Source organism: Catharus ustulatus, chromosome 17 (genome assembly GCF_009819885.2).
Source record: "Catharus ustulatus isolate bCatUst1 chromosome 17, bCatUst1.pri.v2, whole genome shotgun sequence".
In the NCBI taxonomy this organism is placed as follows: Eukaryota; Metazoa; Chordata; class Aves; order Passeriformes; family Turdidae; genus Catharus; species Catharus ustulatus.
Genome location: NC_046237.1, coordinates 12,395,445 through 12,412,859, shown reverse-complemented (window position 1 = coordinate 12,412,859; position 17,415 = coordinate 12,395,445). Strand labels below are relative to the sequence as shown.

The following is a 17,415-nucleotide window of genomic DNA, read 5'->3' as shown; positions in this document are numbered from 1 at the left end:
TTGTTTTGCTGAGTACTTCTCAGTGCAGAATCTTGCCTAGAAGAATGAGTAGGGATTGAAAAAATTAAACTAGATGTAGAATCTGCTGTTTTCAGTTCTTAGTGTGTGAAAAGCTTTTGGGCTTCTGAAGCAGATATTTGCATAGGCCCATGCCAAGCCAATGTTTAGCTAATCATTTTTATGGGCACAATCAGAGACTAATTCTAAGGCTGAACAGCATATTCTATTTTTAAAATTTTATCAGGGAACTATTCTTTCAGAGCTGCAACTCTCATGTAATGTTCATGGCCAAATTCTTTGTCCTTTTCTCCTTGCCACCCAAGTGGGAAGTGAAGCTTTAGCCATCTATCTTTAATAAACAGGTCCTGTAATTAAATTGTTCTTGAGGGCAGAATGCACCTCCCCAAACATTTTGCAGAGCAGTGACTTCTGTCCTTGCCCTGCTCTTTCCAAGGGTGCAGTTGCACAGTCCAGACCCTCACACCAGGGGCTGCTGTGGTGTGCTCTCCCTGTTTTACTCCATGAGGAGCTAATCCAGGAACCTACTTGAGAAGCTGTCAGCTTTTCTCCCTGCTGCTGCAGGGAGCCTTTCAGTGACTACACACCAACACCACAGGAGGGAAATTGGAGGAAAGGGGAGTGGAGCTGCCCCTTCCAAAGGCTGCTTTATTTCTGCCAGCTTAATTTTCAGTCAGATCAGTTGATAAGACTGGAGAACAGCACTGAATTATTCCTGGGGTATGGATGCTCTCTTCCAGTCCTTAACAGAGAGTGCACTGAATTCTTCTATCTTCAGCTTTTCTTAACCAGATCTTTTTAACCATACACTTCTGTATTCCTAAAATAGATGTGCTGGTACCTTGTGGTGATCTTAAATAGTAATAAAATAATAAAATCTTTTTTTTTTTCCCAGCTACACTTCTGAATATTCCAGGCTTCATTGAGCGGTTGTGCAAACTGGCCACACGCAAGGTGTCAGAAACAACAGGGACTTCCAGCTTCCTGCAGGAGCTGGAGGAGTGGTACACCTGGCTGGACAATGCCCTGGTGCTGGATGCACTGATGAGAGTGGCAAATGAAGAGGCAGAGCAGAGCAGTACAGGTAGCTGGCTTGCATCCCTCCACCCACCAGCAGCTGGTGCGTGTTAAACCTTCCTCAGGGTTTGCCACGTGTTGCTTTTCCTGTCATCTGGTCCTGATTCCCCTTCTCTTGCATGGAGGGCTCACATATCAACATTGAGGTCTGACTCCTGTTTTGTTCTCGTGTAGCAGTGATATTTTTTTACTGAATTAAAATTCGCCAAAGGAGAGATCCTCCAGCAATGTGTGCCCTTTGCATGCCTAGCTAACACTGAAGTGCTGTGCATCCTCTGCCCTAACCTCCTCTAGAATGTTTAAACTAACACTCCTGAGGTAAGTGGCTTCACCAGCATTTTGGTCTAAAACTCTGGCTCATGACTTTGGGTTCAAATGTTTGACACCAAGCATGTGGCCCTTTCGTTCTTTAAAAAGGAAAGGTGGTTCCAGCTAAATTAAAAAGTTAATTAAATAATTGTTCCAGTGGAAGTGTTAATGCAACCTTAGGGAAATGCTTTACAGCACATGTGTGGTTTGTTTCTTCACCCTTTTGTATGACAAAAATGCAGTGTATGTCTGGTAGAACTCAAAGTACTTGTGCTCCTGTTTCTGCTCTTAGCAGGGTAATTCTCTCTAAGGTTACGAAATTTATTTAACTGTGGCCTAAGAATAGTGGTACTGAGGTATGAAATGAAAGTAGAGTTAATAGTAAGTGCTTGTGATAATATCCCATCTACTTTTATTACCTTTCTACCATGCCCTGGTGCAGTAGTCTATTAATTCATTTAGTCAAGCCTACTTATTTTTGGGAGATGCTGTCATTTAATTTGTTATGGAAAAAGAATTATAAATTTTCAGCTGTATTTTTTCTCCTTCATATAATTCAAATTGGTTATTCCCTGTACATCACTATTTTCAGTTAAGAAAATTCCAGCAGATGTGCTGCTGCTGCATCTGCAGTGTTCAGTGTAAAAAGTAACAACTGTAACAAATCCTTTCCTGTTGAAGCTGCCTCAGTCTCACGTCTTTGCTGACTTTTTCAGAGTCTTCAGATGAGAGTGGACTGGCCAACACCTCCACAAGGACACAGCTGCCCCAGTCCATGAAGATCATGCATGAGATCATGTACAAGCTGGAGGTGCTGTATGTTCTCTGTGTGCTGCTCATGGGCAGGCAGAGGAATCAGGTGAGCCCCAGTGGATGCTCCCACTCACAGTTGGTGCCTTTTTAAACCTGAGTGCTCATTAATGAGGTCATGGACACACAAACAGCAGGGCAAAGCTCAAGGTTCAAATCTGGGCAGTCCCATCCTGGCAGCCCTGTCCAGAAAACAGGCAGAGTTTCACTGGGAACAGCTAGGGCAGGGCTGGTCACCCTCTGCTCTGCTGCAGGAGGAGTGCAGGGGGATGCCTCCTGTGTGAGGAAGAATGTGGGTGCCTGCATGCTGCAGGAACTGCAGTCAGGTGTTCTCTCCCCTCCTGGTGGCCAGTTTGGATGGACCCCTTCAGGCCTTACCCTTCTTTGGCTGCTTTCACTTTTGGAAGTGTTCTGGGATGATTTTTGCAGCATATTGCCATCACTTGGCAAAGTGTGAGCATGCTGTTAAACTCCTAGCTGGGAAGATGCACTTCAGTGGTGTCTGCACTGGTCACTACCTGGAAATCCCACTTATCTGCTCCTTTGCCTTTCTTCTTTTTTGAAATTAAAAAAAAGTGTTCTCTGCCTCACACAGGCTTATGAAGAACCAATCACTGCAACTCAGCTGTGGTTTGATTTAAATGGGTCAAAAGCACGTTGGGAAGGGAAAAGCAAAGCAATCCTTGGTGCAGTTTTGACAGGTTTCCAGCTTTGGCAGTCTGCTCAGCTCAGCAGGGATAGCAGGGGCATTCAGATGTCCTGAACACTGGGAGGCCCAAACTGGTGTGAGTTGTTGAAAGGCACTGTGAGGCAGGAGAGGCTGTGTTGTGGGCAGGAGTTGGAGCACATTTATCTGGAGTATTTTGTTCTCTAGCAGTCACCTCCCAGGGTATCAGTCACAAACATTCCCTGGGGCAATCTCCTAAATCTCTTCATCTGAATACAGGTGCAATTGTAGCTCAGTCACAAACATAACTGACCTCTTCCTCCAAACCTGCAGCAGTGCTTGTGGGTCCCCCATCCCTGGAAGTGTTCAAGGCTGGGGCCTGGAACAGCCTGTTCTGGTGGAAGGTGTCCCTGCCCTTGGTAGGGGAATGAGATGAGCTTTAACATCCCTTCCATCCCAAACCATCCTGGCATTCTGTGATTATAGGCAGATACTTGGCATTAAGAGAAGCAGATTCTGCATAAGATGCAGCAGAGGGAACCAGTAATTCTTGCAGAAACCACAGTCACGACCATAAACAACTCCTAATCATGTTGTCATTCCTTTTAGAAATGCTGTTTCTGTTAGGCATGAAATAAAATGTAAACAAAGCCCAAAACATAACTGAAACTACCAGAACATGGATCTGTTAGGAGGACTTTGCCTTTTCCATTGTATCAAGGCAGATAATTCATCCCTGCCTGAGTTCCCCACAAGAATGCAGGTTTATAGACACTGCAGAAGCTGCTGGCAGCCTACACTCATCCTGCTGCTGCTGGAGGTGCTGGATTCCTTCCCTCCCTGGGTCACTGCTGGTGTGTTCCTATCAAATGTGACAAGGCAAAAAATCTGCTGCTGGAGCTAGCTTTGAAGATGAATTTATGTTTTAATTTCCTGGGAACACAACTCTCATAATTCATCTGCTATTTCTGCCCCTGTGCAAATGGAGAAACTAAAGATAAACTGGCCTGCAGTTCACTTCCCAGGACTGATAGAGGACTGGAGTTGAATTCTTGAATGATTTGAGTTTCTGCATTCCCAAACACTTCTTGTCCAGAGCCAGGTTTTTTTGTCTGGTTTTTTTTAGGGCTTTTTGTTTTGTTGTTTGTTTTTTTTTTGGAGGAGTTGGCTTGGGGGTTTTTTGTCCTCTTTTTGTCGGTTTTTTTTTTTGTTTTTTTGAGAAATCCTCTGCCTTTAAAACTCATGCTACATCCTTCATTCCTTAATCTGCGTAAGACTTGTGTGGCAGATGTGAATCCCCTGCCCTTCCTGAGAACCCAGCAGAGGAAGGACTGAAGCTGAACTGTTCTCCATGTGAAGCCCTGGAATGCAGGCACAGCAGAGTGCAGTAGAGCCCTCACACAAGCATTTCAGCTGCTTTTTGGTCTCTTTTCTGTGAAGGAATAAAAGCACAGGATCTGTAGCTTGAGTCTGAGCAGCCAGAGGACTTGCTGGTTTTAGATTGGATTCATTTTGCATAGAATTTTATTAAGGGCATCACAAAGCTGCTTCAGTCTGCTGTAATAATCAACATAATGGTCTGGCGTTTGCTTGAAGCAAGGTGCAGCCTCCCAAACTCCACTTGTCCCCAAATGAATCTCTGAATCCTTGGTTTAAACTTGGCTGCTGGCTGATTTGCATAAATTGATAACTGTGGCAGCAGTGACTTGGCTCCTCCTGTTGCCGTGTTGGGGATGATCTCACCCTTGGGAGTAAGTGGTGTTTCTCTGCAGATCTGGGCCTTTGCTGCCTTCTCATTATGGTCACACCCTAAATTACTTTCCTTATGTATTTTTCTAGGCTGTCTTGCGTGTCTGTGTTGTGGTGAAGAGCCATCAGCTGATTTCCTTGCTCCTGCTGTAGGGAGCCACACTTCACACACAGAAACTCAGCTTAGCAGAGACAGTTTTAGTGTTGAGAAAGCAATAGAGCAATTGCTGTGAAGCTGGATGACAGCAGGAAAAAGCCAACATAGTTTGAAGGTTGATACAGAGCAGGGATTGTCTTGGCACAGTTGTTGTAATGAGTTTGGGCTCTGGGAGAGAGTGATGCAGAGGCAGTGATGTGACTGAGGAGCTCAGTCAGGTGAGAATTCAGAGCTGAGCAAACTAAACTGCACAGATGTGGAATCTGAGTCATTTGGAAAGGAGCAGATTCAGGAGTTGAAACTGAGCATAAAGAGTTGTTCCTTTAGTGAGGATTGAGGCTCTTGCAGGCAGCTCACACACTTGGCTTCCTCCTGTTGTGCCTGTGCCCTGGAGGGACAGGGGCACTACAGGGAGCACTTTGTTCAGAGACATTCTCAGAGCTTGTTTTTGTACTGAACCAAAGTGTCCCAGAGTGTTTCAAAATAATGGAGCACCAGAGGACTCCAAGCTCAGCAATCTGTCAGGGCAGTGAGGGTGGGGTGGGAAGGAGCTGGATACTCCTCAGGTGTGTTTGAGGTGTTCAGCAGCAGGAATGTGATTTCCATAAAGATGGGAGAGCAGGTGGCTACAGCCAAGAGGAGTGCAAAAAGCCATTGCTGTGCTGCAAACTAGAACTAAAACCTGTAAATGAGCATCAGCTTCAGATATTTTGATTCATTCACGTATTTTGAGTAAATAGAGCAAAGCAGATTGATCTGCTTGAAATGCTACTGGTCTGGATCTTGGGGCAACCTGGGATATTTTTAAGTGATTTTGTTGTTGATTTTAAGGAACATGTCCATTACTTGGGCACTTAATTTTTGTAGAATGTTGGATATTCCAGTCATGTGGTTTTATTTTTAACCACATTTCAAGGAATAATGCTTATCCTAGGCCTACAGTTGATAAGAATTTCACTTTCTATTTTCCTTAATCCTCATCTTCTAAATTCCTTACATTAAAAGTATCCCAGCTTGGACTGAAGGTATTAAACAGCTGTTCACACCAAAATTATTAGCTTGTTTATATGAATAAAAGAGTTGTACAAGGCAGACTGATAAATGAACATGAGCAATTTGACATTTTTTTTCTCTAAAGTTCTGCTTCTCTTTAACCTGGAGGAACGGTGTGGTGTGGTTGTTACTGCTGCACTCTGCTCAGGTCACATGAACAAAACCAGTATTGATGGGTTTTGTTGTCATCAGAGGCCTGCCTGAGCTGCTGTGTGTGGAGAGGGAAAGGACACGGAGGGGAATGAGTGGCTGCAGACTATCCCCAGCTCAGCTCTTTGCTGTAGATGTATTTTCAGTGTGCTGGAAGTGATGTCCTGGTGCCCAAAGCTGCTCCAGAGACACGCTGGTTAATTGAAGCACTGGGGAAGAGCTTTATCCCAAAATACCTGTTTTCTATCCACATCCACAAAATGGAAACTGCTGTGATTAACACAAACACTTGCTGTTTGATGCAAGAACTCACATCCTTTTGTCAGAGAATGACATCATTGTGCCCATCTGTTTCCAGACTACATTAAATCTGTGCTTGAGGCTGGAGCAGACCTGTTTGTACCTCTCTTGTTCCCCAGGTTCATAAAATGATAGCAGAGTTCAGACTCATTCCTGGCCTCAATAACCTGTTTGACAAACTCATCTGGAGGAAGCACTCAGCCTCAGCCCTGGTTCTGCATGGACACAACCAGAACTGTGACTGCAGCCCGGTGAGGAACTTCTGCAATTCTGATCACAATTCACTGTCATCCTGGCACACAGTTCTGAGGAGCTGTGCTGAGTAACTGTGTGTTTGTATAATCAATGACTTGAGATGTGCTAGCATTCAGATTTTGGGGGATGATTGATTTCACTGAAGTCTATCCTTGGCTCATGCTGGCAATTTAGCAGGGCCAGTTTAGCCTCTCCCCTCCCTGCTAGTTCATTTGTTGGTTTTAAGCAACATGTCCATTTTGGGAACTGAGAAAGGAGTAAATTTTTGGAGGCCAGAGGTAGAAGACAATCAAAATTCAAAGAAATGATACCTAGTAAAGGCAGAGAGTACAAATTGTGCCACAGTCAGGTTTAGGGGGGTTGAGTTTTGTGCTGGACTCTTCATATGTTTCTTTCTTTCCAAACCTAGATGTTCTGAATTGATCAGGACAATCCTAAGGTTTTTTGCCTGTGCAGAGAAAAGGAATTATTACCTGTTATATGCATAGGCTTGGAGGCAATCTCCACTTCTATTTTGGGAAGTGCAGCCTCTCCATTTATGCAAGTCACTTGCTCTGCTCTCCAAAGGACTTTGATTCAGAAAGGTTTTCCATGCAGCTGTTTCATGCTAGCTTGGTAACTAATGATAGCCAAAAATACTCAAGTAATAATGCTTTTTTTATTGTTCTTTTCTCCTTTTAGGACATTACTTTAAAGATACAGTTCTTGAGGCTTCTTCAGAGCTTCAGTGACCACCATGAGTGAGTATGAGAAGCTGTGGTGGGTTGTGGCTTGGTGCTGTTTGCCTGGCTGTGGTTCCAGGTGTCCTGAGCAAGGGGCAGGCTCCATATGAAAGGAATGTTGTGCTGTCCCTAAACTTCATATTCCTTTCAGCTCTTGCTGAAACAGCCTAAGAATTTGCATTGTGGTGGGCATGTCTGAATATGTCTGGTGTGATTAAATCCAGGCCATTTTGTCTCATGTTGAAATGAGCTGAAACATGCACAGGATGAGTTAACACTTTCTGGCTGAAGGAATAAGGAGGCAGCTTTCCTCTTTTTCTGCCTTCTCCCCAAGAGCTGACAATGAGCCAGGGAAATAAGAAGAAAGTTTCTGTCTGCTTTCAAAAGGCATCCTTAGGAAAACTTGGGTCTGGTGGAGTAGTTGGAGGGGTGGTGCAGTTTGCTTGGGGTTATTTAATGCTGTGCTCCTGGTACAGAGGTGTTGGTGACTTGTGGAATTGCATCCTGCATTCCATCAGTGTCATGTTGCTCTCCTTCAGTCCTGGGAGATGGTTTCCACTTCATTCCAAACCCCTGTGTATGTTGGAGGCATGTTCACTTCAGGTGCTGCTCATTGCTAGAGCCAGGCTGGGATTTTGTGCAGGATTTTAGTCCTGTTGGATAGATTTCAAATATCAGCCTTTTTGATTGTGGAATACTAGCTTTGAGAATGGGGAGCTGCTGGACAGGGAGGGGATGCTGACCTGTTGTAAATCCTTCATGCAAGACATTGTTTGCCTGGGAATTGCTCCAGGATTTCCAATAAAATCTCTGCAGGTGATGTTACTACTTAAGTGGCTGCTACAAAAGATCTCAGGCTTGCTAGAGCAGAAAACAACTCCCAGTTGTAACATTTGGGCAAGTGGCATGTGTGGAATCTGTTTGAGGGGTTTAAATAACTACATGAACTTTTTGTGAAATCACAGATAAGCTGTGTTAACTGAGGACAGGATGAGAGCAAAGTACTTTATGTTGATATTTCACTGATAATTCAGTGAAATTGTGTCCAAACCAGACTTGCAGAACTGTTTCTTACAGGGAGGGAAGGGGTCTGTTCTCATTGCAGAAAGCTGTTCAGTCTTTACACAAGAGCCTCAGTGAGCACTAACCTGATGGCATGTTGAAGCAAAAGGAGCCTCACACTCATCACTGCATCCTCTGCTCCCTGAGCTGTCCTGAAGAGGAATCTTTGCTGTCTGATTTTGAGCTCTTGGAAGCAGAAAGACTCTCAGGGAGCACACTGCCGTTGGGCAAAGGGAGCCCCTGGATTACATTTCCACTCTGTCACATTTATCCTGCATTAGGTCACTTTACAGACAAAATAATTTATTTTCATTATGAAAAATTCAGTATTTGATAAAAAATTATTGTATGTCCCTGGGGTTTATATCTGTTTTTATTTGGATCTTTACATTTCATGATGTTTTTAAATATTTCCAGGGTAAAGTTTGTTCAGATGATCAAATGCCAGGATGACTGAGTCCTTTCTTGCAGTTTCTGCTTTCTTACTTGGAAAGAGATTTATTACTTAAAAAGAACAATCACTATAAGGTGGAGAAAAACTTCAGGCTGTGAAAAAGTTTGCTATATAATATTTATTTTCATCTGAAATTGAGCAAAATGTTGCTGAGATTTTTTTTTTAATTAGTATTATCCAAAAAAAATATTTACAAACCATAAGATACCACACAAGTCAGCAAAGAACCATCATCTCAAAGCTAGTCAGTGTTGGAAGTGGCATTTGGTAAATTTTGGAGGAGGTTTTCCCAGGCTGCAGCTGGCTGGCCTGGTGCAGGGAGCAGGGTGGGAATGCTGTGAGGAGAAAGCAGCTTGCCCAGTCCTGCAGCCCTTGTAGGCCTGTGGCTCTGCTTTCCATGGAATTGCATTTTTGCTTCTTGAACTCATCCTGCTTTTCTCCCCTCCTCCCCCACTGTCTTGCTTTAGGAACAAGTATCTCCTTTTGAACAGCCAGGAACTGAATGAGCTGAGTGCAATCTCCCACAAAGCCAACATCCCTGAAGTGGATGCAGTTGTCAACACTGACAGGTGAGAGAGGACTGAGGGTGTGGGTTGGCAGTTTGAGTTTTGGAAGCACTTAGACTGGGAGTTTGACATCAGCTGTTTGGTTTGGCTTCTGTCTGTCCACCACACTTCCATTTCAGTGACTCCTTCCAGTGGGAGGTGACCAGGTTTGTGGGATGTTGATGGTCATTAGCAAATCTCAGTGTGCTCATGCTCAGAATAAGGTGTTATAAAAACAAAAGCAGCTTTAAAACCTCTTGAAAGAGGGGTTTGAGTTCATGGCTCAGACTTCACTGTGATGTCTGGCCTTCAAGTCAGGCATTGCAGACAGACCTGGAAAGATCTGATCCCTCAAATCATTAATTGCTCCTACTAATAAATCTTAGTTCTGGCAGTGTGTGCACACATCAGTGTCCATTTCCAGGCTGCATGAGCACATCCAAGCACACCCACTCTGCTCTGAGTATTTTAAGAGCAGCTAATAACCAGAATAAGCTAAATTAGATTAAGTTGTTAAACCACTTACAGAATCTCTTCTGTTACATTTGAATATCTGTTAGATGAACTGTTTTGATCTAATAATCTCTTTAATACGTGGTTCTGCTGTATAAATCTCAGCAGATGGAAGGTTGTTTGCAGAATTTAGTTTGTCAGAATACTCCCAGGGTATCAGCAGGGACTTGGTGTGCACAGAGCAGATTTACCTCACTCCAAAAGGGAATCTCTAAGAGGATTTCTAGATTACAGTTATTATCATAATACTGTGTCTCACAGGGAAGAACTTGGGGGTTTTTTCACCCTTAGCATTTAGTTTTCATGTTGCTGTTCTTGATATGTGAGATCAAGGCATTACTTCTGTATGAGTTTAATGCAGGTGGATACTCCATTGAAGGTGCTGTTTAATACAGGCAGTATTGCAGTTGTACAGCCTCTATGCTTTTCTACACCTCATGTAGCACCCAGCTTCCCATACTCTGCCTCCTAAATGGAATTTAGACTTTTCTTGACACTTTTTGAGGGAAAAAAAGGAGATTCTTTCATTCCTAAGTTCAAATATAGTATTTTTTTCCTTATCTCTTGATTCACACAAGGTGTGAATAGGTATTTCTGAAATCATTAAAATTCTGAGAGAAAGTTTTTGTTATGGACTTGTTTGAAAGTTGTGTTGCAGGTATTGCAAGGGCAGGGAGGAGAACTCTTCTGCTGGTAGAACTAGCACAATATTTGTACTGTGTACTTCAATACTGAGATTTTAAGCATCCAGAGCCCTGAAGCAGTGACTGGATTCAGTGCTCAGTGCTTGGCCAGCCCTTCCACTCAGCTGTCATTTCTCTGCTGCAGGAGCCTTGTCTGTGATGGGAAGAGAGGTTTGCTGACCAGACTGCTTCAGGTGATGAAGAAGGAACCCGCAGAATCCTCCTTCAGGTGGGTTCTCTTTGCCTCTGGGAGCTGTTTGAGACCCCTGGATGTAGCTTTGGTTTCATCCAACTTAGAGCAGCTGAGAATGCTGCAGAACAAACTGTGGAAAGGTCTGGCTTTGTTGTGCTGTAGTGGCAGTACAGGTGTGAAGAAATCACAGCCAGTGATTTTCTGCAGGATCAACAGGTCTGACTCCAGCTTCAGAGTAGAATGAAACAGATCAGGAAACTGGATTTAAATTAAAGTTGTGATCAAATAAACTAACAAACACCTCCTTTCTTTTCTTTCTCAGGTTTTGGCAAGCAAGGGCTGTTGAAAGTTTTCTGCGAGGCACCACCTCCTATGCAGACCAGATGTTCCTCCTCAAGAGAGGACTCCTGGAGGTAAGGAGTTTGTCAGGCATCCTCCATAGCAATCAAGAAGGATTTATCTGCAGTGAAGCAAAAGTGGATAAAAATGTAGTGTTAAATATTATGCTGGGTTTAAAACTCAACAGGGAGATGAAGGCCACTCAAGCTTCCCCCTTTCAGTAGTGGGGGAATAAACACTCAGGGAGATAAATCAGGATGACACTGGAGAAATCACAATAAATGCAACAATAATAATAAATAAAAAACTGCCCCTTATTTAAATATGACAAATACTGGGAACACTTATAAAAAATCCCTGTGAATTCTGCTTGAGGCAGCCAGATGTGGCCATTTGTATAACCTGCATCACTGGGAAGTTATTTTAACAGGAGACTCATCTGAATTCTTGTCACAACATTCAGTCACCCAAGAACTTGCAGATAAATGCTTCAAATACTGATGAAATCAGAGTCTGTGTTGTGCTGCTGGCTTGGACTGAGCTGTGGCAATAACATGTTTTCCTCTCCTGCCAGCATATTCTCTACTGCATTGTTGATAGTGAGTGCAAGTCACGGGATGTGCTTCAGAGTTACTTTGACCTTCTGGGAGAGCTGATGAAATTCAATATTGATGCATTTAAGAGGTTCAACAAGTACATCAACACTGATGAGAAGGTAAATATTTGTAAAAACTGCCCCCTGTGGTTCAGATTACACCCTTTTATATCCAAACATAGCACTAAAACTCGGATTCATTTGGGTTTGGTGTGGTTTTAGAGCTTGGGGCACAATAAACATGAAGGGGTGAATTGCCAAAGTCCCCCCTCAGTGTTTTCAGCAGTGCTCCAGCTGTCCTGAGCTGGTCAGCAAACATCACTCTGTTCCATGACCAGGCAGGTCTAAGGTCAGGCTCAAGGGTAGTAGAACATTTCCTGTGAAGTAGCCAGATTTGCAGTTAAGTGATAGTTGTGGACATTGAGACAGCTTCAAAAAGTCTTTTACTGGAGTTTGGGAATTCATGAATAAGGCTTAAAATACTTGGTACTGCAAACAGACGTAGATATTTGATGTTATTTGAATTTAGAGATGTTTTAAGAAGCCATGGCTTGTGTAATTAACTATAAAATTGAGCTGCACATCAATGGACAGCTCTGTGCAAAGTGGTTTCATGTTCTTGTGCACTTTGAACATAAAACATCAGCTGGTGGGTAGGTTTTGAATGGCCTTATATTCTTGATTTTGTTACTGTAATTTTTCTTTCATTGCTATTAGGTCTGGTGGACCTTGGAGAACAGATGTATAAATGTATTTAAAAGAAAACTGTATTTGGGGTTTTTTTTCTAGTAAATTAACTAGAATTAACTAAATATTCTAGAGAATGTCTTTTTATTTTGTATTTATTGATCTCTAACTGGGTTTAGTTCTTATGTAGTTCTCATTCTGTGTGACTCCCTCACTGTATTCCTCCCTAGTGCTGTTTGCTTGTACAAAATCAGAGTGGAAAAACATGGAACTGCAGGAATTCCCCTTCTTTTCAAACAAATAGTGTATGAAATCTCACTTTCATTGAAGTGACATAGCTTCAAAAGAGATTTTAGGGATGCTAGGATAGCATTTTTCCATTCCATTGTGTCTTTAAGGGATCCTTTGGTCAGCCCTCAGTACCAGTGTTGGCTTGGGCTGGGTGAGGCAGGGCTGGGAGTGATGTCTCCTCTTACCTTGTTAGAGATAACAAAAAGGTAATGAACCTGAGTGTGAATATATTTAAATCTTTTAAATGCATCACTAAAACCTTTCTGTTCAGTTCCAGATATTTTTAAATCAGATCAACAGCTCCCTGGTGGACTCAAACATGCTCGTCCGCTGCATCACGCTGTCCCTGGACCGCTTTGAGAACCAGTCTGACGCTAAAGGTGAGCAGGGAGCAATGGGGTGGGACTGGGAATGGTTAATTAAACCTGGGCTTGGACACTTTGGGGGTTAGACAAGGAAATGCAAGTTTGAGCAGCAGTTCTTACTGCCCCAGTGCTTGGGTCAGCATGTCTGAACCTCCAGCAGCTGGTGATGGTGTTTGTCCTCTCGCTGCAGTGGCAGAAGTCCTGTCCGAGTGCCGCCTGTTGTCCTACATGTCCCAGATGTCCATGAGAATGTCCTTCCTCTTCCGTCTCATTAATATTATCCACGTACAGACACTGACACAGGTGAGGAGCTGGCAGGGACCTTGCAGTTGCCTGCTGGGACTGGAGTGGTGAGCAGGGTTTCCCTTGAGGACACCCATGTCCCTTTTTCCTGTGTGCAGGAACACTCTGTGTTTTCCATGGGCTTGTTTTATAGGTACATCTATACAACAGGTATCTTGGTATTCAGATTTTTTTGCTGTGTCATTTTTACTTCCAGGAAAATGTCAGTTGTTTGAACACAAGTTTAGTTATCCTAATGCTGGCCCGAAGGAAAGAAAAGCTCCCTTTTTATCTGCGCACCTTGCAACAGATGGAATACACGGAAAAATACCCTGGCTTCATCCTGAACAACTTCCACAGCCTCCTGCGATTCTGGCAGCAGCATTACCTCAACAAGGATAAAGACAGCACCTGCTTAGAAAATGTATGTGACCCCCTTAGCATGGCAGGAGTCAATCACAGCAGCACCTGCCTGCCAGTCCCCTGGCAGAAATGGGAGGTTGAGAAGGAAACGAGAGAGGAAGTTCTGCCCCTTGTAACTCCTGTGGTGCTTTTCATATCTCAGAGTCAGGCTGCCCCAAGGCAGGTGCTGGAAACAGAGCCTGGGGTCTTGGCTCTGGCACACAGAACTGAGACTTGCCAGTGCTGAGTGGGGTGGAGAAGGCAGAGCTGGCCAGGGAAGGGGAGGCAGGACAGAATCCAGTTCCCAGAGTAGTTAGCACCTTAGCCAGACTGTTCCCTTTTCCTGATGTGACAGACAGTGCAGGATAAATATCTGATGTAGCTGCTGGAAGCCAAGGGAGCAGCCTGCAGGTTTCTGTGCCAGAGCTGGTTTGTCCTGGCTCACTGGTGGGTAGAAATAGCCAATTACCTAGTTAGGTGTGTGACACATGGTGTGGTGTTGGACTGCTGGGGTGGTCTTTTGGCTTTGAGGGAATAATGCAGAAGGGTTTGAGCAGAGTGTGTTGGTTTTTGTGTCATCTTGGAAGTGGGGGCTACTTCCAGCACTGGCTTATCTGTGGCACCAGAGGGTCCCAGTTTATGTTGGGACTGGACAGTAAAGGAGAAGTTTGGGATTGTGGGTGTACTGGCTGGGGTCACCCTGTGCTGCTCTTAGCAGAGTCCTTGTCCAGGAGTCCTTGTCTGCATCTGGAGGGTGGGCAGCTGATTGTAGAGGGTGCACCTCTACAGCCTTTCTGCTGGGGCCCCAGGGAGGGAGGGCAGAGTGGGGAATCCACACTGGGGGCTGGGCAGCTGGGGCTGAACAGGAAGGGATTTTCAGCTTTGGGAGGTGTTTCCTGCCATGGCTTCCTCTGACCCCCTGTTGTCTGTGCCCACAGAGCTCCTGTATTAGTTTTACCTACTGGAAAGAGACTGTTTCGATACTGCTCAGTCCGGACCGGACGTCCCCCTGTGCCATAGTGAGCTACATCGACGAGGCGTACATGGACATTGACAGAGACTTCTCTGAGGAGTAATCCCCAGCTCCAGCTTCTGACAGACAGCTCAGAGGCTCCCTCTCAGCCCGGGCCTTTTCAGGGATTCGCTGTGTAGTGTGTGTGTGCAGCTTGGAGCTGCGGAGCGTCCCACCCCTGCCCCTGCCGGCCCCCAGCCCTGACCTCTGAGACTCGGACAGCTCTGGGCAACACATTCAGGGATGTATCTTCCAGTTGTTCTGGGATAAAAATAATCACCTGCACAAACCAGCCTGTATTATTTTTTTTCCTCTCTCCCAGTCCGGTGGGGCTGGCAGAAGGGGTTTTGCTGACGTGAGGGTTCTCTGTATGTGCCGGTTGAGGTGTGGCTCTCTCAGGGCTGCTAGGACGAGCAAGTTGAAAAGCACAGCAATTGCCCTCCAAGTGTGAGGTCCAAGGAGCCCAGCTGAGTGGGGCCCCACCACCAGCCACGTGCAAAGCCACCACGAGGACTCGCTGCAGCTGTAACTCTTCTGCTGGGCTTTGGGGTTGGTTAGAGCATGAGTGTGTGTGCGTGTGTGTGCTTTGAATTCCTGAGAGCCCAGCTCCAGTCACCTCTTTACCATCACCTTTTGGATCATTTGGTACTAAATCTATCTGTGCATTAGGAGAGAACCTCTGCTCCTGCTGTCCTTCCTGCAGATCCTTCCCATCCAGAGGTGTTTTGCAGTGCTGGAGAACAGAGACATTTCAGCAGTGGTGGAATTGCGACAGGGGTTGGCTTTTTCACGGAGCATTAGCATTAAAATGTACTAATTTTTTAAACTTGCGGCTTGTCCCTTCTTGGGTAACTAATCTGGTTTTAAAATCCTTTTCAGGACCATTGCTCTTGATGTTAACCTGCTATGCCTGGAAGTCTTATGTCAGTTTCTGCTTTCAGTCTTTAATATCAACACACACATTAATCTTGAAAGTGCAATATTTACTGGAGATGTCCGTTTTTTCCTGGATCTGTTTTAATCAGAATGTGTTAAAAGCTAGGAATAAACACTCCTGGTTGAAAATAATTTTGTAGGATATGTTGGGAAAAGGGGAATGGGGTTTTGGCAGTCTTGATTGCCAAACCTGCACCTGCCCTGTCTGCTCACCAACACCATGTTGCTCCAACACATTCACATACCCAGGAATGAGATACACTGCACTTAAGCCACTACATTTAAGTCAAAAACATGTCTTGCAGCTACAGCTAAGAGACCAGTTTTGAAACATACATCTGAATTTTTTTAATATTTTCTAATTTATTTGATGAGATGACCAGCTCTGAAGGAGTGAGGCTGTCCCAGAGCTTCAGCCTTTTGTCTCGTGGCTGCCAGCAGCATGAAACCACCCTGAGGCTCCCTGTGCTGGGGCTGGAGGGGTGAAGGAGGCTCCAGCCCCAGGGGCAGGACTTGTTCTGGACATCTCCCTTTTCCTTGCTCTTCTCCCACACTTCAGTGTCCCTCTCTGGGCTCACAGTGGGGTCAGAGCTGCTGAGCTTGTGCATAAAGCTGGAGCCTTGCAGGAGCTCCTGGGGATCCTGGTGTCCCTCCCTGGGAGCCACATCCAGCTCTGGTGAGGGTACCCTGGGGAGCTTCTTGCCATGGCAGCTTCACCTCTGTTCCTCACCAGGTCACCTCCACCCTTCCCCTCCCTTCCCTCAGCTCATTTCTTTCTCATCTGTACTTTTTTGTTCTTGGGTATTTGTATTTTTGGTGTATCTTTGCTTCTTCTTAACTGTAATAGATGTACACTTTAAAAATAAATGCTTCAAATTAAAAGGCTTTTAAGTTAAGGGATACCTTTTCCACAGTGTAGTTAATCCACTGATTGCTGCTGTAACCCTGCAGCCTCACTCCCCTCTCTGTGTTTTAAAGACAGTTTGGGCCCAGCTGCTTCTGGCTTTGCCCCTGGGCCTGGGCCCACACCGTCTCTGGGGGTCCTCCCAGGCCTGGGAGCAGAGGCTGGGCTTTGCTTTTGGGCTGATTCAGCAGAGAAGGGCAGGGAAGAAAGCCCTGCCTGGCAGCTCCTCCAGGGGTAGAGCGTGCTGGGCTCCAGGGAAAAGGCTCTGCCCTAGTGCACAAAGGGTCACAGGCAACTCCCAACTGGGCCACATTCCTTTGGGATGTCTGTCCATGCCAGATGCCTCAGGACATCTCATGGTGAGAGGGACCAGACCCATGGATGTGGCAGCAGGCTCTGGGCTGGGATGGGAGGGAGGTGGGACCCCCGTGGCACTAACAAATACCTCTGGAAGTCTGCACTGTCCCCATGGATTGCTGAGGTTCATCCTGCCCTAATTAATGCTGATTTGCTGATTGCAAATAAACATATTAAATGGAAACTATTAAAGAAAACTATTTTAAAGAAATGAGTGGAGATGTCTTTCTTTCCAGTGCCTTTGCCCAAGCCAGAACCCCCTCCAGGCTGTATTAGGGGGGTTTAAGTTGTCAGGAGTAGTGGCTGAGGTCTGCCATGCCTCAGCTCTGGTCTCTGCAGTTAGAGATGTGGTTTGGTGGGGAGGTATGAGGAAAAGGCTCTTTTCCCAAAACCTGTCCCAAGCCAGGGCCGTAGAGCTGGGAGAGGGAGGACTGGGCTTCTCTCCTGCCTGTGTGTCCCTGTAAAAAATGCTCTCCAAGACCCCAGGGGCAGAGGGTGAGGCCCTGGTTACCCTGTGACACACAACAG

At 45.1% G+C, this 17,415-nt stretch overlaps 1 protein-coding gene across 2 annotated transcripts in view; it reads left to right on the top strand.

Annotated features, from left to right (window-relative positions):
* The window catches only part of LOC117004204 (transient receptor potential cation channel subfamily C member 4 associated protein), a 34,707-nt gene extending 18,181 nt beyond the window's left edge, over positions 1–16,526 (top strand). The window contains exons 8-19 of one of the 2 annotated variants that reach the window (XM_033074791.2): positions 914–1,102; positions 2,121–2,263; positions 6,410–6,541; positions 7,227–7,285; positions 9,251–9,352; positions 10,670–10,753; positions 11,040–11,130; positions 11,631–11,771; positions 12,901–13,009; positions 13,185–13,297; positions 13,494–13,700; positions 14,617–16,526. In XM_033074791.2, the coding sequence (XP_032930682.1) occupies positions 914–1,102; positions 2,121–2,263; positions 6,410–6,541; positions 7,227–7,285; positions 9,251–9,352; positions 10,670–10,753; positions 11,040–11,130; positions 11,631–11,771; positions 12,901–13,009; positions 13,185–13,297; positions 13,494–13,700; positions 14,617–14,754 (1,508 nt within the window). In that variant the 3' untranslated portion in view covers positions 14,755–16,526. Of the gene's footprint in view, positions 1–913; positions 1,139–2,120; positions 2,264–6,409; positions 6,542–7,226; positions 7,286–9,250; positions 9,353–10,669; positions 10,754–11,039; positions 11,131–11,630; positions 11,772–12,900; positions 13,010–13,184; positions 13,298–13,493; positions 13,701–14,616 lie in introns of both variants that reach the window. The other variant, XM_033074790.2, reaches the window with a different exon arrangement.
* Positions 16,527–17,415: the final 889 nt, after the last annotated feature.